General features: G+C 40.3%; 1 protein-coding gene across 3 annotated transcripts in view; it reads left to right on the top strand.

The window, feature by feature from the left end:
- The first annotated feature begins 738 nt into the window (after window positions 1-738).
- The window catches only part of DIAPH3 (diaphanous related formin 3), a 276,383-nt gene continuing 254,019 nt past the window's right edge, over window positions 739-23,102 (top strand). For 2 of the 3 annotated variants that reach the window (XM_053455426.1, XM_053455428.1), the window contains exons 1-2: window positions 739-1,127; window positions 18,798-18,833. In XM_053455426.1, the coding sequence (XP_053311401.1) occupies window positions 1,029-1,127; window positions 18,798-18,833 (135 nt within the window). In that variant the 5' untranslated portion in view covers window positions 739-1,028. The remainder of the gene's footprint in view (window positions 1,128-18,797; window positions 18,834-23,102) is intronic. The other variant, XM_053455427.1, reaches the window with a different exon arrangement.

Raw genomic sequence — 23,102 nt, forward strand, 5'->3', positions numbered from 1 at the left:
CTGCACTTCCCATGACGCTCAGCCAGCATCATGGAAGTAGTATGTCTGGCTAAGCCTTATGGGAATTCAATGTGTTGGTTATTTTTAATATACATGACTGTGCTGGCAAAAAAAAGCGCGTTTTAAGTGGCGATGCAAGCGCGACATTTTAAAGTGCAATTGCTTGTATTGGTGAGTTCCGCAAGATTTAAAAAAAAAAAAAAAAAGTGTCCCTCTTTAACATTTTGAAATGTTGGGAGGTATGCATATACATAGATATTAATAAAGTGAAGTAAGGCATCAAGTAATGGACTTATTTATACAATGTATTGCGTATACTCATTCTGTGCGGCTTTCCTATGCATTATTGTGACTTAGAGCTGCGATACCCAGCAAGCTTTCTGAGCTGCTAGTATAGAGAGATAGCAGGAAAAAAAGAGGGGACAGGGAGATTCAATCCTATGAGGGACTGTGTCTCATACAAACATGACACTTGGGACATGTGCTGCCCCAGCTTTGTCTCTAACTACCCTCAACAGAAAAGTGCCCCTCTTCGGCCCTATTAAATGCTGCTAAGCGCTTGTCAACTAACTAAGCACGGACTTCTCCGCTCCCTGCCAGTCCCAAACATGGCCGCTGTGCCCTCTCCCTTAAGTTCTACAGCTGCAGCTCTGTCATTGGCTAGACGAGTCGCTCAGAGAGTCGCGTTTACCTATAGGTCTAAAAGACGACTGGTAGGCGGGCTTAGTGTGGCGGGAACATTCGGTTAGGTGGTGGCTTTGGGTGTCTGTTCTGTTGCGGGACGTGTTTCCAGGCCTGACATCTGAGGCTCGCTGTCACTGCATGAGATCGCACCAGCGGGGATAAGTGGATCACCGTGCCCCTCCCCCTGCACCGGCTAAGAGGATTCCCTATGCGATAAGCTGCTGTTATCCTAAGTGACAGCCTGATCCCGCCGCCCGTGACACTGCACGCCTCTGTCTGCGTGGTGTCTTCTTCAGATATTCTGCCGCGATCCGGCTGCATGTGTGGATTTGCTGAGAGATAAAATGAACCGCAAGCATCGTGGTTTCCCAGTTGGGGGGTCAGCTCACCCAGAGCACTCCGGGCAGGCGGGAGACGATGGCGACAGGAAGATTTCTAAGTTTGTAAGTAGTCCCGGTGATGTCAGTCATGTGTCATACACGGCTGTTTACATTCTGCCCACAGTCTGTACCTACCTTACCTGTGGGGGTTATTGCCACTTTGTACTCCCAGCTTGGCCCTTGGAGTTTGGCGGTATTGGCCCTGTGTATCCCCGGCCTGCCCCTTGCAAGTGTGGGGGTGTTGGCAATGTGTACCCCCAGCTTTCCCCTTTGGGGCTGTTGTATGGTGCTGTGTGCCCAACCTCGCACAAGATTTCGTGTGGTCAAATGGAGAATTGCTAGGTGACTTACCGTAATGATCCTAATATGTTTGTTTATATTCTTTATAAAGGTGATGTATTTATGGACAGGCAGACAGCGCTTTAGGTAAACTCCAGCACCTTTAACTTTCTCTTATTCTTTTTAAACTCATCATGTCAAAGGAAAACCCAGCAGCTAATAGAAGAAAAACTCCAATTTGGGACTAAAAAGCATCCCTGCCTGCGGGTGCCTAGAGAGAAATCATACATCTTCTCAAGATGATCGCTTGTCTTAGTCGGCCATGGCTAGAAACTGCCTGTTGTATTTCGGGGCTGATAATATAGAGTTCAACTGCGTTAGTTGAAGAAGACATGAAAACATATCTGATTAATCAACACCCATTTATTATAGGCATGCTCCAGCCATCATATGTGTTTTAATGCACATCATAACTGTAATTTCGGAGTGTTTATGTAGGAATTTTTGCCCATTCATCCAGTTTGGCACTTTTTTGAGGTCAGGCGCTGATGTAGTTCAAGAAGGCCTGGCTCTCAATCTCCGTTCCAGTTTATCCCAAAGGTCTTACATGGGGTTGAGGTCAAGTTATAAGTGCTGGAAAACTATGGAAAATCTATATAAATTGGGTATTTCTTAAATCAGGACACCTGAATTGATAAACTTGGAGGGGATTTTCCATCACTTTACCTAATTTTATGAGGATTCAGAGGGAATATTTTTTAAAAATTAGGTGTTTTTTTTTTTTTAAATTTTCGCTAGTTTTTACTAAATTTCTCATTCTAAAGTGGCAGCTAATCATCCAACTATGGTATCAAAAGAAAGCTCTATCTCTCATTGAAAAAACATTATATAGTTTACATGGGTACACTATTCACAGGAAAAGAGAATAATCGCTGAACCGACAGTGGAAAAAATGGCAAAATTGCTCTGGGACGTGAGGTAACGAAAACCCCTGGGACTGAAGGGGTTAAGCAGTCACCAACGGCACACACGTACAATTAATGCAATTACATTACAATCTCATAGAAAATAAACTCATCTCCATATTTATTATAACTGTGACATGTACCAGGGCACTCATTTTGACTGACCGAATGTACGAGGTGGCATCTCTGAGTCATCGGCATGATGTAGCAGGCGTTTTTTCCAGCCCCGTTAATGTTTGTTTTTGGGGAGTCGGTGATGTCACTTCCTTTTGATGTTCTTGTTAGTTGCAGGACCCTGTTAAGCTGTACGAAGTTTAAATACGCCATGTTTAACGTAACGTTCCGTGCCGAAGTGCACTGTATTCTAGACTGATACTTGTTTATAAAACGTGTTTATTGGAATTACCGCTGTAATTCTGACTGGGGCCGCTTACCTATAATGATTTGTTATGAAAAGGTTTCTTTCTTTTTTTCCAACAATATTTTTGGAAATAAAACGTAAATACTCTACATTATATAGTTTAGGAATTTAGAATATTTATCACAAGAAAACGTTTAATACAAATTATGCTTTATGCTCGATAAAAAAGGAAATATGTAAAGCATCTATGCTTCCGGCCGGTCAATTTATCTGTGTGTAATATAAAGTATAAGGGATTCACTTTGTATTAAGCTACCTGTATTTAATAGGGCTTAGCATGGGTATAAACTACAAGTATAAACCAGAAACTGGAATTAAGCAGATAAAGTGATGAGAAGGTGCTGCATTGCTGATCATGGTAGGTACTTGGCAAATTGTATCAAATCACTGTGATCTGATTAGTTCATCTTGCAGAAATCCGTGGTCCGTAGTGCAAATATATAAAGGGAAGCCTTAGTGTTAGACTGTGCCTAATGTGACATTCTCTCTGACCTCAGGACCTTTTCTTAATTATTAATGCTCCCAAGAAGCTTTAATATTTTATAGTATATGATACTCTGTGCTTACTACACATAGCTTAACCAGCCAACATAGTGCATAGGTGCTATATAAAACGATAAATAAAAATAATAGGGTTTTTTATGGGTTTTTGAAATTATGGGGCACAACATGTCCACTTTTCCAAACTTTATTTTGTGACACTTGTTTGTGTCATTTGGGACTATTTAAATAATGGATTCATTTGGACCAGTTTTTCCAGTACCCCAGCAATTGTGTTTGTTTTCACATCGTCACACTAGTGTAAGTCAGGGGGTAGACACATATGATTTGGTTTTAAGAGCCACCGTTTTGTCCCTCCGCAATCATGTTTTTATTTTTATTTATTACCCCCTGGTCTCCAGGTAAAATGTTTTTTGGTGCTGCACCACTTATGGTAGTATGGTACTGCAGTTAACCCCTTCATCACTAGGGGTGTTTAATGCCGTAAAGACTCATATTTTAACCATTATTCTTACACTAACACACATACTGATGTCTTATGCTCACAAACACATTACAATAACACAAGCTAATTTTCTACACTCATGTACACACATGCCAACACCATACACTAATACTCACTATATGCAAATGCTGTGCTATTACATACACAATGCCATGCACGCTAACGCTACAATCCTATACACATGCACACAGTATCCAACAACTTGCACACACTGGATAACACACACTGTATCTGGCACTACAGTATAGTAGACATGCTGACTCTTTCAGCTAAGGGGCTGACTGAGGCGGATGGGAGATGTAGTCCTGCAGCAGCTTGAGGGCCGCAGGTTGGACGCCCATGCTCTGTACAAATACACACTGACTGACACTACAGTATACACTTGTATACACATAAATACACTACTCCCCTCCCCCACCGCTGCCTGTCTTCTGTATTTGTGAATCCCGTACCCTATGTTTTCCTGCAGTGAGACGCCCAGCGGGGTGACGTGATGCGCGTTATGCGACCCTCTTCCCTGTGCCCCCGCAGGAAAGCGTAGGGTGCTGGGGTCACAGTGTTAGCTCTGGCCAGTTTTTTTTTTCTAGTCGCCATGGAAACCTGGCGCTTGGATTTTTTGAGTCCTAGTGTAAGCTTAACGCGGATCTGTTACCTCTCTGTTTTACAGTTCTGCACTCTAAACAAACGGGTTACAGGCTAAAATATCAACATATATAGATACTAAAAACTCAAAGGTATTCCTTTTCTCAGGATGTACCCAGCCTCTTGAGTTCCCTAAATTGATTGTTCAATCTCTTACTTATTTGAACTTTAAACACTTTCTAAAATCCCTATTATTTAGAAATGCATCTACCATCCAAATATCTGCATCCTGAAATGAAACCATCTGTTCACCTCTACTGACTGTCCACCTCGCCCTCACCACAATAAAATCATCTGTAGTTACTCCTTTGTTCCACCCTAATCTTCATAATAGATTGAGAGGTTTTATTACACATATATGTGTAATAAATTAATAGTTAACAGTGTCAAACTATAAATATCCATGTGTGTGATCCTGAGTCCAAGGGTCATAAGACTCTAATCCAGTCCCTCCATTTTTGGCTGGAGACATCTCTGTAGCAGCTCCTAATGATGAATACTTGTAGCCCCTCTTTCTAAATAAGACTAGAGAGGTGATGACAAATTGACCCCATCATTGATATGTCCTCTTTTGACCCCCTTTACCTGGTTTATCATCATAACCCTCATAGGTCCCTGAAACCCAATACTAGACCCTTATCCAGGTATCTCATAAAATAAACGCAAGGGCCACAACACTTTATTTTTTGGATGGACAATACCAGGCTGATATGGCTCCTAAAACTCTCTTGCTGCTAAATTTTTTTATAGACTTGAGCAAATCTTTTGGGAAAAATGATGATGCTCCCTAACCTCACATCTCCCTGTCAATGAATGGATTTTTTGTGGCGTTCTTATAATATATTACTTCATGTTCTACTTGTAGCAATTGTTCCTTGGTATAATTAAGTCAAACAATAATTAAATGTCTCCTTATCTGTAACAGAATGTAATTGTGTGAGGAGTCTCTGAGAAACATAGAAAAGCCTGATCAATTATATTTCAAAACTTTCTGGAAGTTTTAGTAGATGGCCTAATAAAAGCTGGTTGGTTACATTTTTGCAATATAAATAAAGTATATTGCAATTGGTAAATTAATCCCCCCCCTTTGTCTTTTTTTGTTTTAAATGATAATACCTTAAAACAAATAATACAATTACTTACTTGAATTTTTCATCTTTACCTTAAATGTAAAGTCCAGTCATCATATGTGCATTACTGCGTATGATAGCTGATTATCCCCTTATTTGCCGCCGCCCCCTCCCATAAAAGCATCAAGACATTTATCGGCATCCTTCCTATACATTTGCTTCCCTGCCCACCGCCGTCTGTCTTGCAGAAGATGCTTTCTATTGAACGTATCTGCGGCTCGGTAGGGTTTACAAGACCGTCTGTATACATGCGTTCTGCCGCTGCTGTTGATTTCAGTGGCAGCACTTTCCTGTGGGTGACTGGCTGCTTCGGGGTTCTCATCGTGGAGATCTTACTCTTTGGTACCCTGCAGCATCTTCAGTAGGGAATTAAAAAAAAAATATATATATAAATACATGTATTTACCTACTTAGTATTTTAGTTTGATTTGTTGTTGGGGAGACTATCTGGGGAAGTAGACTGCCCCTTTAAACGTGCAAACTTATCACCATGGGTTGTTTGGAAACTTTCGTTTGGCCAAACGTTTCATACTCTTTGTAATGATCACAGAACAATTTTTGAATTAAAGCATAAAGCCAGACAACAGGGGATTTTCTTAACCCCTTCCGTACCGGGACGTACCTGGTACTTCCTGGTTAACAGTCACCGGTAGACCGGGACGTACCAGGTACGTCTCCTCCAAAAAACGCCCCCACATCACCACAATCGCGGTGATCGCGGGGGCGCTGCTGCTGCCGTCTGCCCAGGAGTCCTGGGCAGACAGCACAGCCTGTCTAAGCCCTCCCCCAAGCCTACGATCACTCCCACGGAGTGATTCTCTAGGCAGAAACAGCGATTGCAGAAAAATCTGCAATCGCTGTTTCAGCTGCCACAGGCAGCTTCAGGGAAGGGGTGGGGGTGTTGAATGGGTCCCCACACAAGTGTGGGGGCCTGATCCAACACCCCCCTGCTGCCTGATCGCTCCATGAGAGCATCAGTGCAGCGTTAACCCCTTCAATGCCGCGATCGCTGCATTCAATGCCGCGATCGCGGCATTGAAGGGGTTAATTCCCGTTTTTTAGGGGGTTCTGCTACTGGTGGTCTGCCTGGAAGCCCAGGCAGACCTCCAGCAGCAAAAACGAACCCCCAGAAGTCCTCTGATCAGCCCTGTAGGGCTGATCAGAGAGACTCCTCTCCCACAATCTCCAGGCCACTGGAGATTGTGTCCCAGCAGCCAGAGGCAGCTTCAGGGACAGGGAGACAGGGCTCTTTGGTCTCCACATTAGTGTGGAGACCAGCCCCCCCACCCCCACCCCCCATAGTTAACCCCTACCCCCCCTCTTCCTCAATTAACCCCTTCAATGCTGCGATTGTTTATGACCCCCATCGCAGCATTGCAGGGGTTAATATTAGTCCCCACAAGCTTGTGGGGACTAAATATCAATCAATGCTGTGCTTCAATGGAGCATCAGCATTGAAAGAGTTAAAAAAAAAAAAAATTAAAAAATAATTTTTTTAAAAAAAATACTAATAAAATAATAAATAAAAAAAATAATAAAAAAATAATAAAAATAATAATAAAAAAAATACCAGCACTGACCTGAAAGTCCAGGGTGCTTCCAGGTCAAATGCTGGGCTGATCAGATCGCTCCTGGCCAATAGGAGTGATCGGATCATTATGGCAGCCCACGGATGACCCTGCTCTACAAAGAGAGAGGGGTCATCTAGGGTAATTATGAAAAAACACAAATTATTAATAAATGAAATAATCATAATTATTACCTGATCACTTGTCGGTGACATTTTAGGTCGCTGATTATTGATCGGTCTCCCTGATTGATGTCAGCGGCCTAAACCTGTCACTTACAAGCAATCTGAAAAATATTTAAAAAAATGTAGATGCACATGTTCCAGTTTTGCCCTCATAGCTTCCTCAAAAAATGCATGAACCATGCATGTGAGGCCTTGTTGGACTCATGGGATGTTGGTGAACAAAATGTGGTGTTTTCTTCCACTGTTGCACTTATGGTGTGCAAGAAATTCAGTGCAACATTGAAATGTATGCGTTAAAAACGCAATAAAATAATTTCCCTGTGAAGTTTGGCAGAAACGAGTGAAGAAATGGCTAGCTGAAAACTGTCAAAACTACCCTAGTTGAACACCTTGACTTGTCTACTGTTCATAAATATATACTTTTATGGGGTAATTTACAGCGGGGGGCTTCCAAAATGTCCCAAATGGGATATGGGCCCAGGAAACCAATTTCTGAAAATTCCAAATGTGAAAACGAAAATGCGCATGTTCCAGTTTTGCCCTCATAGCTTCCTCAAAAAATGCATGAACCATGCATGTGAGGCCTTGTTGGAACCGGGGGATGTTGGTGAACACAATTTGGTGTTTTTTTCTGCAGTTGCACAAATTCTATACAAAATATAATATAAAATCTAAAGCAACATTGCAACATATGCAAAAAAACCCAAAAAAATATAAAAATACCTCAAAATTTGGCAGCAACTGGCGATAAAATCCCTGTTTGAAAAGTGTCAAAATGACCCTAGTTGTACACCTTGACTTATCTACTTTTCATAAACATATAATTTTGGGGGGATAATCAGTATCTGTGACAACTATTGCAGTTATTAGACTGTTATGCCAAATTTGCAAAAAATTACATTTCAAAAACACGATGCATGCCTAGCAATATTTGCCCTATACTGGTCAAAATAGATAAAAATCCTGGCCATGTTGGGTGGTTTCCAAATCAGGACAACTCAATGAATATATTTGGGATAATTTTTTCCCATTGGTTCAATGTGTGTACAATTTGTATGTATACAAAACTGTAAAAAAATGCGTTTTTTTCATTTTTTCACCACTTTTTCCAGTTTATTTCAAACAAAACAATGTACTACCCAGCTTAATATGGTTTCAAATGAAAGCCCTACTTGTCCTAAAAAAAACAATATATGATTTGTGTGGGTGCACCAATTAATAAGAGAGAAATTACAGTTGAAGAAAGACATGGCAAAAACACAAAAACGGCTCCGGTCCTTTAGCGACACGTTAGTATCAAAATCCCGGTCCTGAAGGGGTTAATCTGTTGGCAATAACACGATAGCATAGCTTGTGGCATTGAGCATCCAGAGGCTCGACTGATGTGTTAATTAGAAAAGTAGCCTCTCTTGGAAAACCATGTTAATTAATAATCCTTCTGCAAGAAGCGGCTTCGTTTGTGTGACAAATATTGACGTGCTAAAGATCAAATTTGCTTTACCCTGTAAACCAAGTGATTAAGAATATTAGCAGTGTTGGTTATTAAGGATTCCATTTGCAACGCATGTTCTGTACACGCCGTCAGTCATGTTTGTGTTGTGTCAATTATAGTCCAGATGTACGTTCCCAATTTGCTCTGGCGAGGAAGTGTTTCACTGTTTCTGGCCTGCTGAGATAGACTTTGGCTTTGAATAAGTGCTGTGAAGTGTGATTGATGGGTTGTGATCCAGGCCCTGAGTGAGGGGCTTCTGCTGGGCAGCAGTGCCTGGAGAAAGCCGAGTGTTTAATGAGCAGGACCAGAATGGTTCCAATAACATACATGGAAGTTTCTGTTCCGAAGCATTACTTTGTCTTCACTAAACCTCTTTCCACACATATGTTTCTTAACAGGTCCACGTAAATCCTTTATTGTTCTAATACATGAAGATCTCGGGTGATTCTCTGTTTTAGCTGAAAAAACAGCTTATATATTTATTTTTTTAATGTTGTCCTTGATTGATAAATTGGTTTCCATGTCTGTAACTGCACTGTCCAACATGAAAATAATTACCTTTTTTTTATATTATCCTTTTATAAATTTAAACTTAAGAGGTGAAAATTGTGTTATTACAAAGAGAGATGGAGGGCCCTGCTTTTATCTGTTAATCCTGTTGATTTTCTAATTTCTTGTGCGAGTTCCTATCTTCTTGAAGACTCGCATAAGGTATGGGTTTCTTTTTCAGACACAATAAATGAGATTTATGCATTTAGAACTTTACCCTTCCTAATAAATGAACTCGTTTTCAGATGATAAAAATAAGGCAACATCTGATCCATTTCTCTCTGTTTTAGCCACAGCTGGTTCTTCATCAGAGTGTTGGCTAGTTCCCATGCCGGACAGAGTTTTACTAGTTGATATTTTCTAAAACAGGGATATTTTTGCACTTTTTTATTATAGCTTTCTAAACGTAAGTTGAATGTCCATCCCTAGGCCTTTTTACAATATACAAAATGTGCGGAATAAAAATAGGCCTGGATTTGTCCCGCATGGATGCTGTGATAGACCTAATTAATCAATTTAAACATGCATACTTGAACACTCTAAGGGCATTGTAGATCCAATCCATACCTGAGAAATAATCCATACCTGAGAAATGATCCATGGGGCCTTTGGGTTCCATGCCTTAGTTTTATTAATGATCAGCACAAAAATAGAAAATATTGTGTTTTAGAGTGACTCTCAATAATTCTAACCCATTATGGACCAGCACCAATATCTGAATACCCCCTCCCCCATTATTGTCTGACAATTTGCACACAACTACTGAAACTAAGTGAAAAGTTTAATCACTTGCCCTGAGCTATTTGTGGACACCACACAAGAGATGTAGCTGACCTCCCCAGCTCCACCAGCAAGAGATCCCTGCTGCTGTTTGGGCATTAGAAGCACACAAGGCATAGTGTATTCATGTGGCAGGAAGATAATACACCCCGGGCAACTTGTGATGGATAGTATTTTAAGAGCGCTTAGCATAATAACCTCAAAGGGCATTGCTGTAGAATCCTCCTCTGGACCTCATTAGCTATGAAACATAAGCATACATGGTTTAATATATTCTAATAAAGATGCAATTACTCTTTTGTCCTAACATGTAGTTCCCATGGCATGGAAATATGTACTTTTTTCTTTCCAAATTCCCCTTAAGGGGCTAATTTCAGACGCTGCGTCGCGTGTACAATTGACAGGCGTGTGGAGCTGCAACATGTTTACGGAGAGCAGTACTTGATCTTTGCATTACAGGTTGGGGCAGAAAGCTAGTTTAGCGCAAACCATTTATTACATAAGTTGATATAGTGTCAACAGTACAAAAAACTCTCAATTTTAAGCAATGGAAATTAAATCATTTTCTTAAACCCTTCTATCCCCCTAAATAACCTTAACTAGAAAAAGGGATGTACACATATGTAAGGTGCAGACTCAGCCCAGTACATTACAAAAGACAACTTGGGTGCACTTTAGCACAATTATAGAATTTAACACCTCCTAAAGGAGCACAATATTAGTAGGCATACAGTACCAGTACTTTTTGTACCTCCTTCTGACGGCTATGACTTCTGTCACCCTTCACCTAACTCTGGCTGGGTCACTGTTATTAGGACCTGCATGATTATTACACCCCATTAAGGTCTCCCTACCCTGTTAACATGAACTCAAACTAACTTCCATGGGGGGAACCTTTTCAAGAAACTCATACAGATTTGTTCAAACTGAGGAAAACTCAATCTACTGACTTCTTTCAGCCAAACTATTTCAAACTTACACTCACTGCCCACTCCTAAGCATTGCTGTCAGACACACACGCATTGAAGCACACGTTCCACTCTCAGCCACGTGCACACATTATTCTAAAGCCCATCACACATACAGTCCCTGTGACTATCTTACTAGCGCACTCCACCTTCTATTCGTAGGCCGCATCCATGACCCTGCTACACACCTGCTTCTTAGGCACTGATAGAGGGATCTCAGACCGCAGATCATACTCATTTCGCTAATTTAAGCCACAAATGCAGCCAGCACTGGCATGGCACGTGGGGCTTTTACGTTAATCTGTGGGCACAATTGGAGGAGTAATTGTGGTTTTTGTGAAGCTATGACTCACAAGTTAGGTTCTGGCTAAGTAGCTCATTAAGTAAGGTCAGGTGGTCTTTGTTACATTGGACGGGGAAAATGGAGTGAACTTCAGGACAGAAAATTGATCAGATATGCCAGACTGACTACCTCATGTTACAAATCTGTTTCCCTAATGCAAACGAACTTCCAGATTGTGTAAAAAGGCTTCCACTTCCTTTTCGTTGTTGTGCTCTACCCTCCCCTAGTTTTTTGTTTGTTTTTTTCCCCCCATTCTTTTTGTAATAAATGTTAAACATGTTTGGAAATGATTCTCCTTCCTTCAGGGAGTTAATTTGGATTTGGTCTGGAGCAACGTGTAATGGATACGCTTTTCTCTTTTTAGAAGTCCTTTTGCTTTGCAGCGATTGCTACTCCATAATCTAATATGGGAATTCTTTCCACTTCTGCCGTCTCCTGTTTACGTTTTGCGACTTTGCTGTAATGCTGCCAAGTGTGTTCTTGTTCTTTTAGCTATAGGATATTTGGGAGTGTTTATTAAAACATAGCTTTAGTTTAATAGTCGGTGAAATGCCATTTACATCCTTTTATTGGCTCAGATAGCTCCCTTAGACCATGTTCTTAGACTGTTACTGCTCCGTGCTTTGATTTTCACATGGTAATTTTACATTTTCATGTCTACAGGGCTAGAAAATTAAAGATGTTTAGCTCTAATCTGATGAGGCGCTAAGAGACAGGTTGCTGGTACATATGAGTAAAATTCCTACGCAAAGCAGAAGCCATAAGGAAAATATCTAATTACTTGGAACATATGTATGTGTAAAACTCTCCTCGAATTTTAACTTGCTTCTGCCTACTGATGTCGTGTTACGTTTTACACGTGTATAAAAAGCACCCGGCCCTATAGAACAGAGAACGTAAGTGTTCCAAACAAGACTGCGTTATGTAGTATCTGTTCAAATTTCTTAATAAATCGGGTATAATACAAATATGGAAATGATGAATGCACATGAAAGTACTTTAAGTATTTTCATATGCATCCATTTAACTAGAAAAAATGAAAGTATTGCAAGGAAAAGCTGCAGCTCCCCACCCCCTCCAAACGTTCGCACTACCGATTGGCTGCTTGAAGAATCACTTCTATTTAAATCAGTGGGTGCACTAATTGTGTGTGTGTGTGTGTGTGTGTGTGGTGGGGGGGGGTGGGGGGGTCAGACAAGGGGGCAATTGCCCATTAAGGGCTACATAGTTCATAAGGTTGAAAAAAGACATAAGTCCATCAAGTTCAACCCTTTTACCTAACCACCTTGATCCAAAAGAAGGCAAAAGAATTGCGCTACTTCGAATTCTGCCATCGGGGGAAAAAATTCCTTCTTGACTCCAAGGGGCAATCGGATTTCTCCTTGGATCAAGAAGGTCTAAAATATTAATGTTATTCTATTTATATCCCTGTATATCATGCCTTTCTAAAAAAAAATATCCAGACCCCTTTTGAAGGCATCTTATGTATTGTATAACACCACCTCCCTTGGCAGTGAATGCCATACCTTTATTGTCCTTACTGTAAAGAATCCCTTCCTTTGTCATCTGACATCTCCGCTCTTCCAGTCTCAGAGAGTGACCTCTTGTTTTTTGTACATTTCTGTTAATGAACAGGTCACTGAAGAGCTCTTTATATTGGCCCTGCATATATTTATATAATGTTATCATATCCCCTCTAAGATGCAGTTTTTCCAGGGTATATAATTTTAACTTTTTTAGTCTCTCTTCATAACTAGTATCACCCAATCCCCTTATTCGTTTTGTAGCCCTCATTTGCAATTTTTCTAGTTCCATAATGTCCTTTTTTAAGGACCGGTGCCAAGAATTGTACTGCGTATTCAAGGTGAGATCTTACCATTGACCTGTAAAGAGGAAAGATGATATCCTCCTCCCTTGAATCAATACCTCTTTTTATGCATGCCAAGACCTTATTGGCCCCCCGCATTGCATTGCGCACTGTTGTCGAGTCTGTTGTCAACCATTATTCCCAAGTCCTTCTCATTGGTAGTTTTCCTCAAGGATAATTCATTTCAAGAATAGGTTGCATTTTTATTATTTTTACCATAATGCATAACTTTGCATTTCTCTACACCCAGTCCCCAACTCTGTCGAAATCTTCCTGCAGAAATCCCCTGTTCATTTGCAACAAGGACATCACGTAAAGGGAATGCTCAGCTATCATGTGGATGCAAGTGCATGGGACGGCTGAGTGTCCCTTTTCAGATGCCGCTTAACTTCTATCATACAGCGGTATCTGTTTATCTTATTTATGTAGGAGTTTGATAAAGAAGCAGACCGTTTTCCATCACCTGCAAAACGGTAGCTTTTAAAAAAGTTTTTACTAATCTAACAATCAGTTGCCCACTCTTTGTGTCATATGATTAGAACATTTGACTTTTAAACAGTTATTCCTTTTTACAGCAGTACTCAGAATGTATGTATGGTCGTGTGAAAAAGAAAGAACACCCTATTTAAATTCTGTGGTTTTACATATCTGGACATAACAATCATCTATTCCTTAGCACAGGGCTCGACAAATCCCGGTCGCCATGGCGACAGAGAATTTTGTCCTGGCGCCTAGGTTTTGTCAGCCTCTTACATCCAGAAAAGATTGTGGATGTAAGAGGCTGAGTCACCACACGGGGGCGCTGATGCTTCTGTCTGCCCAGGAGTCTGGGCAGACAGCACAGCCACTCAGAGCCCGCCCCCGAGCCTGAGATCACTCCCACGGAGTGAGCCTGTAGGCTGAAAACGCGGTTGCTGCAAAACCAGCAATCGTGTTTTCAGCTGCCACAGGCAGCTTCAGGGAAGGGGGTTGTGTTTTGATTGGGTCCCCACACAAGTGTGGGGACCTGACCCAACACCCCCCAGCTGCCTGATCGCTCCATGAGAGCGACAGTGCAGCGTTAACCACTTCAGTGCCGCGATCGCGGCATTTAGGGGTTAATTCCCGTTTTGTACGGGGCTCTGCTGCTGGTGGTCTGCCTGGAAGCCCAGGCAGACCAGCAACAGCAAAAACGAGCCCCCACAAGCCCTTTGATGATTCCTGTAGGCATGGAAGCCTACAGCAATCATCAAAGACTCCCCCTGCAGTGGCTGGTCTATAGACCAGCAATTGAGTCCCAGCTGCCAGAGGCAGCTTCATTGACAGGGGAGAGGGTTCTTTGGTCTCCACATGAGTGTAGAGACCAGCCCCAACACCCCCCTGCTGCCTGATCGCTCCATGAGAGCGACAGTGCAGCGTTAACCCCTTCAATGCCACAATTGTGTATGACACATTCGTGGCATTGCAGGGGTTAACATTTGTCCCCACAAGCATCGAACGAGTTAAAAAAGCATCAGCAAAACATCAGCATCGAAAGAGTTAAAAAAAAAAAATTAAAAAATTAATTAAAAAAAAAACAGCACTGACCTGAAAGTCCAGGGTGCTTCCAGGTCAAGCGCTGTGAGTTTAGTAAGTGGGCTGATGATGATCAGATCACTCCTGACCAAGTGTTAGTTTAAAAAAATCCTGGCTCCTAACTTTTTTACCTGGCGCCTAGATTCACAACAAATTTGTCAAGCCCTGCCTTAGCAGGTCTAAAAATTGGGTAAATACAACCTCACGTGACATATTACATTGTGTCATGCTTTATTCAGCAAAAATAAAGCTAAAAAGGAGATTTTTTGTGAAAAACTACGTATACCTTATGATTCAATAGCTTGTAGAACCAGCTTTAGCAGCAGTTACTTGAAGTAATCATTTTCTGTAAGACTTTATCAGTCTCTCGCATGGTTGTGGAGGAACTCTTCTTCACAATGTTGCTTCAGTTCATTGAGGATTGCGGGCATATTTATATTTATGTATAGCTCTCAAGGTCCCGCCACAGCATTCCAGTTGGATTGAGGTATGGAGTGTTACTGGGTCATCGCAACACCTTGATCCTTTTCTTTTTTTTTAGACATTCTGTTGTAGATTTGCTGGTGTGGTTGGTATCGTTGTCTTATTGCATGAGCCAATTTTGGCCAAGCTTTAGCTATTGGACAGATGGCCTCACGTTTGACTCTAGAATACTTTGGTTTACAGAAGAGTTCATGGTCGACTTTCTTTCTCACATGACTGTATATGTGGGATGATGTTTCTTAGTAATCAAATGAAATACACCCATGATATGTGGGCTACACCATGGTGTGGAAAGTTGCTAATATGCGTATTATAAGAAGTGTTTTAAAAAGTTATGTTATAACTTAACTAAACTACATTTGCCTTTAATCACTTAAGGACACGTGAATATATTATGTAACAAAGAATAGTTTATTTAGCAGCACGCTTGAATTTATTGGTGCTTTATGAAGCTTATTAATAACAAAGTACCTTAAAGCAACTTTTCATAACACTGGAAAATGTATAACTAGCAGCAATCTTTTGAGTTAAGCATGTTGAGTCCAAATTCTAAATATGCCTTGGGATGCAATAGAAACTTGAGCCCGCAAGGTCACAATATGTCTGTCTTGGAGGTAAAAAAAAATGATATTCTGAGATTGAATTATCTTTATTCATTGCTAAATAAATTGAATTTAAAATTGCTTTTTTATGTTTATTACAAATTAACACCTCTTATAACTTGTTTATGTCCACAGAATACTGCTGTGTAGCAATTGCTGCTTCTCACTTAAATGTAATTATCTTTAATAAGGTTTCTCACGGCGCCTACTAACAAATGTCTATGCAGGGCTGTGTGAAATAGATAAGCAGTGGGTAATCTACTCTCTGTTTACTTGGTCAACAGAAGACACTGCTTGAAATCATCCGTGCCCTGCCCATTCATTTTGTGTTAAACAAACTCGTAATAGAGGAAATAAAATTCAGCGGAGGACCCCTGCCAATTTTCCAACCTAAATTTAAAATTTTTGTTGAAAAGCCTTTCTTTACTTTGGATTTTTATTTTTTCTGTCAGTTTGATGTAGGCCAGCTTATAAGGGAGTTGGTTATTCTGCCATTTTAAATATTTGGCTTGCATATATAGGGAAAGAACGAGATTTTTTTTCCTTCAATTTATTTTGTTCTTTCATTATACCATGGTTTGTGACACGTGTTTTGCCTTAAATAAAACTATATAATATATACAAAGTCCAATAGGAGAAGTGACTTGCAAAAAAATATTACTTTTAATAGTTGGTCATAGATGCATCATCGTTTCAGGCTACGCTGTAGTCCTTTATCAAGACTGAGCAATAGTATACACAATCGCTTCAGTACATGAATGTTAAACCACTCACCCCGATCAACACCGGAAGTGATGTATTTGGAATGGAAATCCCGGAAATGAAACAGATAATGTATCAACAATTACCAAAAAATAACAATCGAACAATAGCTAGACAAGGAACCGTACGGAGACGCCTCATATGTATCTACTAGGAAACTCTACGGAGAAACCAGTCGAATGAGCAAAACTACTGCATATAAACAGAGAAAGGCTTTAACAAAAAGGCCAATGTGAACCATTATATCGGCACACATGGTAAGAGTCCTTAATACAGATACACAAATCAACATGGTAATATCAACAGCATAAATGAAAGCTGTTTGTTGAATCCTTGGGGTGCAGCAGTGACCAGTGGCTTTGCATTGTAGTATCTTCCTCGGTTGATCTCCACAAGGCAATATGATTGGTTGCCGTAAAGCTTAATTGAGACAACGATAGTGTGGATTGAAGTAGTACTCGGCAATGGGCTTGTATGTTCTTAGATCTCTGCATATTTGCAGTAGTTACGCTTGTTTGGTTGGGCTCTCCTAGGGTTTCCTAGTGGATACATATGTGATGGATCCATAGGGTTTGCTGTGTATTCATTGTTTATGGCAGGAGTTGACAAAATTGGTTTGGATCTAGGAGTCAGCTTTTTTTTCCCCCTTCCCCAATCATTTGAAAAGACTTGGCTCTATATAAGCAATAGTATTTACTATAAGGACCCACTTATGTTGGAGTATTTTGGCATAGTGGTGGGCTAAGCATAATATGGCCATATAATGTCACTAAATCTCCACATTCTTCCTTTTAGAATGTGTGTGCGTGTGTATGTATATATACTTTGTGGACGAAAGTATTGTGACACCTGACCATGACACTTACAGGGACTTTGATGACATTGCAATCTCTAAGCTGGTGACGCTGACCAAAACACTTTATAATCACAAACCCACTTGACTGATTATTTGTTATGCTGTCATAACTGTTAACGTGTGCACAATTTATAATTCAAGCTGGTGCAAAAGCTGTGGACAAAAGTATTGGGACACCTGACCATTGCACCAACAGGGACTTTGATGATATCTCATTCTTAATACATAGACATTAATATGTAGTTAACCCCCCCTCCCCTTTGCAGCTATAGCAGATTCCACTCTTCTGGGAAGGCTTTCCACAAGATTTTGGAGTGTTTCTTAGGGACACTTTGCCCATTCATCTAGTAGAGGTCATTTGTGAGGTCAGGCACTGATGTTGGGGTAAAGTAGACCTGACTCACAATCTCCATTCCAGGTCATCCCAAATATGTTAAACGAGGTTGAGGTTGGGGCTTTGTGCCGGCTGGTCAAGTCCTCACAGTCATGCTGGAATAGAAAAGGGTCTTCCCAAAACTGTTCCCATAAAGTTGGAAGCATAGCAGTGTCCAAAATGTCTTATGTATGTCCGTTTTCAGCGTACCAAGACATTTTGGATAATGCTAAAAATGGCTAAAACATACATTTTGTTAACTGAAAGAAAGTTTGTGAGTATAGTTCTGTTTAGTATGTAGTCACAGTGTGTGAGATGTTTTTGGGGTAAAACTGAATTTGCGTTAGTTTGTCCACTATAACGTGTCATAAAACTCAAAATCCTGGGAAATACTGTTAAAGCATCAATTGAATACATGTCAACAAGGTTATCAAGTTTGAGTGATATAGTGGGTCATACATTTTCCTAGAACTCAATATGTGCTTGCAGATGACAACATCAATAAGTTTTATAGCCAAACATAGCTACTTGAATATAAGATTTATATTTATGAATAGGAGGAAAATATATAAATATATAAAGTCTGAAATGATGATCTATTGTGCCTTGTTAATTCTTGCTTCTTATTTCTTTAAGGACCTCTAATACCATAAATCACTGCCATTTCTTTTTAAAATGAATGTACTTTGTTCATACGGCTAACAGGCATCTCTGAAATCAATAATTCTTTCAGGTTTTATGTTGAAATGCAGAAAAAAGGTCTTTAAAGTGGACCTGTCTGAAAATCCTTTACATTAATCAGTTGAGCATAAAACACAATGTTGTATCATCATTTTTCTGAATGGATCAACAGATTTTAAGATATTAGGTCTTCTCATTACAAACTTTTTTTTCCCTCTTTCTTACAGCAAATAAACAAACTAAGAAACTTGACTGATGACGTGGTAAGGTTACCATTGATTGTCTTACCCATCGACTAACCGGTGCATGTTTGGTTTTTGTCCTTACAAATATGATTGTGTTAGATTTCAATGGTGTTAAACATTGCGTTATTTGAGTTAGAGGAACCCTAAACTCTTAAAGAACAGTGCTCCTTTCACCAGATTATTATATCATATGTTTTATCCTGGCAACTTAACTATGCTTAGTGAAGGACCAACTGTGATTACTTTTTTTTTTTCATGGCCAACTCAGCCTTGCAGAAGAAAGGAATGAGATTGTTTAATGAGACTGTTTAAATTTTGTTTACCTGCCCCAGTAGTGGGACAACATGGCTCCACTTGCCAAGCTTGGCACTTTGAAATATATAGTGGAGCCACTGAGATGAAATGTTTAGCTTACCTCTGCTCTCACAGTATTGTGAATCGTTTGACACCCTTGACTTCTTATGATTTGCATGAACTCTTGTCGTGTAGTGCATTAATTCCTCTGCTTTCCATACTGTTATTCATTTGGATTTGAATATACTTTCCTCTTGTCCGTATAGTGCATTAATTCCTCTGCTTTCCATACTGTTCATTTTGTTCATTTTGATTTGAATATACTTTCCTTCATGTGGTGGTGTGTGCATAAGGTAGAAATCCTAGTCCATGAACTATTGAGATCTTTGAGATATGATGCCTTCAATGTTTATTACCGAAGTATTCCCTTCTCTTGCGGGCCATGTTATGGTTGACCCCTTCTGTGTTTGTGCCAGTATAGACCAATCGCATCTCATACAATTATGGCATTATGAGCCGTAAAAGGGCACTCTAGCTATCGCATGCACTTTAATGCAAACGATAGCCGCATGGTTCCTTAACGTTTTTGTGCTCCCTTTGCACATGAATGAGCAAATTCAGCAGAATCTCCCATATATCTTTGCCCCTTTCCCCATCCTCAAGCTGTCTTTCATGCAAAAGATGTGTTCTCACGTCCCCTTGCACATGATATACATACGGCCATATACATCAGCTCCAGTTCTGGCTATGCGCAGCAAGTGCTACTATTAATTTCAGTTGGAACGCTTTCCTGAAACTGATTGACTTCTTTAGTTTGACCATGGAGTAGGAGGGCAAGGAGGCAAGTACTTTAATAATAATTATTATTATTATTATTATTAAGTACTTTAATATGAATTCTTCTTTACTGGGGCTTTATTAGGGGCTGTCAGAGACATTAAACCAAAAAGGCTCCACAAGTTTTTAAACCCCTAATATGTTCCCTTTATAGGGATATTGAAAGTTGAGCAGCTAATCTCAAAAGGAAATCACAGTCCTAGAAGAAAGAATACAACGTGAAAAGAAACAAGAAAACACTCTCAGTAATAACAAAAGTACACATCAATTTAATCTAAAATATGTAATCGCTTTAATATAAATGGAAAATACACATAAAAACCAACACAAAATGAATCCTAAAAAACAAAGCAAATAATATTATCGATAAATACAAAAGTATAGCGCATATATCCCAAAATAGTAGTGAAAGTACTGTAAGTAAATAAGATTCAGAAAAGATATGCATATCCCGTATATTTTTAAAATCCCTTCGATTACATCTTAACCTCTGTCATTCTGGTTTACGTTCTAGCCTCTTGTTCTAACATTCTCACCTGAAATAAAATTATCTCCTATATGCTGTTAAATGTGTTTATGTATTTAAATGTTTGTGTCACATCCTCACATTTATACAAAATCCAAATTTATGGAATTTTGGATTCAGATGAAAACGAAGCAAAAGGCTCTGAATTTGTGAGTCCCCATTCACTTGCTCTCTAAATGTTTCCCTACCTTCTCTGCCAGCCACTTTCGCTTCTGCTGACCGCTTCTTCTACTTCTCTTTTCAATATGCTATCTTTGTCCATAACGAACATGGAGGTGGGGACGTTTGACAAAATTTCAGCGTTTGTAATGACATCCTCCAATCGGGAAAGAGGACATCAATGAAAGCACCACCATTTTGCACTTACTTGAACTTAGGGCAATATGGTGGCGCTTGCAGTGATGTCCTCTCCCCAATCCTCCAAGTGCAGGTGCCATTAAATTGGCCTAAGGTCTGTTGAGCTCTGACAAGCATCTGTAAAGTGGTAGAACCACCTTCCTTTTCCTGCTACTAATGCCTTTAGCTATATAACCCAACACCCTGCATGCCTTTTCCAATACTTTATTGCAGGGCTCGACGAACCCCTTGTGCCAGGTCACCATGGCGAGTAGAAATAACTTCCCGACACCAAGGGTTTGGCTGGCTCCTTGAGCTTAATCAAATTTGGCTGCTTCTACCAGGAATGTGTGCCCTGTATCATCTGTAAAAAGACATGCTTTACCATTAAGACCTTCTGTTATATCTGTGCATTTGTGGTATATACATTTTAGTGTTTTTGTCCATAGGGAAATATACCACGACCTCCTTAAATTACTGTGCTTAAAGCAATGCACCCTAATCCACCTATTGACATTTCTCATGGTGATCCCTTTAAGATTTCCTTTTTTTGTTTGCTTTCCCAACTTGTCCATATTACCATCCTAGTTGAATGAATGACCCCTTCTGTAAAAAGTCTATTGCGAAGCTGATGGTAAACTGTAAAATTCCTGAGCTGCTAAGAGATATTGGATGAGAAAGCAGCCTGAAACATTTTTTTAAATATATAATATATATCCTATTTTCATTCATTTATGTTTTTTGACATACAGCCCTCTGCCTCATGACCTTTAGCAAAACTGCTAGAGAAACAAAATCTAAACAAACGACCATGTCATTCTTTGCAATGTATTTTCCCTGCCATTTCCAGCTCACGCAACTAGATCTATGTCCTCCTTTTGGCCTGAATCAGCAGGTTGCATCTGGTTCAGATCTGTAAAATTTGGAGATGCTGTCACAGTAGTTTAGTTCCAACCCTCTTTTCATACTACCAGGGATTTTCTTCTAGTTGTTATTGCTGAACTACACACATGTAGCCAAAAAACCCTAGAGCCAGTGGCGTACCTACCGGGGTCGCAGGGGTCGCGACTGCGACCGGGCCCCGGCGGCAGGGGGGCCCAAGCCAAGGGGCCGCACGAAATCGGGCCCCGGCGGCAGGGGGGCCCAAGCCAAGGGGCCACCCGAAATCGGGACCCGGTGGAAGGGGGGCCCAAGCCAAGGGGCCGCCCGAAACCTTTTTACGTTTTTTTTGTTTTTTTTTTTAATAAGGCAAGCCGTGCCACGGAGCTGGCAACGGCCACCTAGTGATTAGAGCAGTGTGAGGGGTGAAAGCTCCGCCCCCTCATGCTCAGACTGCAGGAGCACCGTAATGAGAGCAGCATGAGGGGTGAAAGCTCCGCCCCCTCACACAGACTGCTGGAGCACCAGATGTTGTCACTCACTGACATTCTGTTTAAAAATAATACAGCAGTCTGCATCTATCAGGGCCCCAAAGTAGAAGTAGGTAGGTCAGTAAAATAATGTATTTAAAAAAAATAAAAAATTGTATGTGTGTATATGTCATTAAATTATTATTCAATTATTAATTAAATTATAAATATAAAAAGAAATCTATCTGTGTGTCTGTGGAGGGGGACAAACTGCATAAAGTTTTTTTTTAATTATTTTAAAAAATGGAGATTACTAGACTTCTTTTTATATAGATATATTTGTCTAGACACATATATAAACACTTATATATAGACACACGAGTTCAGCTCCCCAGTGTCACCTTTGTCCCCATCCAGCCAGGCACAGGATGGGCTGTTTGGGGACAAAGATGGCAAACCCTACGTGTGTTATCTGGGTGCTGGTCAGGTTCTATGTGGACAGTGTGGAGGCCAGGGCTGGTTTTGGGGTGTGCAACCTGTGATCTATGCCTGTAATTTAGTGGGTTTTATCTATACCTTTTAATGCCGTGTTTTTATGTGAATTCTAATTAATCTATACCTGCAATGCTGGGTTTTTGTGTTATTCTGTTGATCTATATCCGCTATGCTATGCTTCCATACATTATTTATGTATTCAAAGAAAAAGAGGCGCATGTACAAAAGGGGCCCTATGTACATGCGCCCCTTTTTCTTTGATTACACCCTATGTACATGCGCCCCTTTTTCTTTGATTATGCCCTATGTATATGCGTCCCTTTTTCTTTGATTACGCCCTATGTACATGCGCCCCTTTTTCTTTGATTATGCCCTATGTACATGCGCTCCTTTTTCTTTGATTATGCCCTATGTATATGCGTCCCTTTTTCTTTGATTACGTCTGGTCTT

Source organism: Spea bombifrons, chromosome 2, assembly GCF_027358695.1.
Source record: "Spea bombifrons isolate aSpeBom1 chromosome 2, aSpeBom1.2.pri, whole genome shotgun sequence".
Classification (NCBI taxonomy): domain Eukaryota; kingdom Metazoa; phylum Chordata; class Amphibia; order Anura; family Pelobatidae; genus Spea; species Spea bombifrons.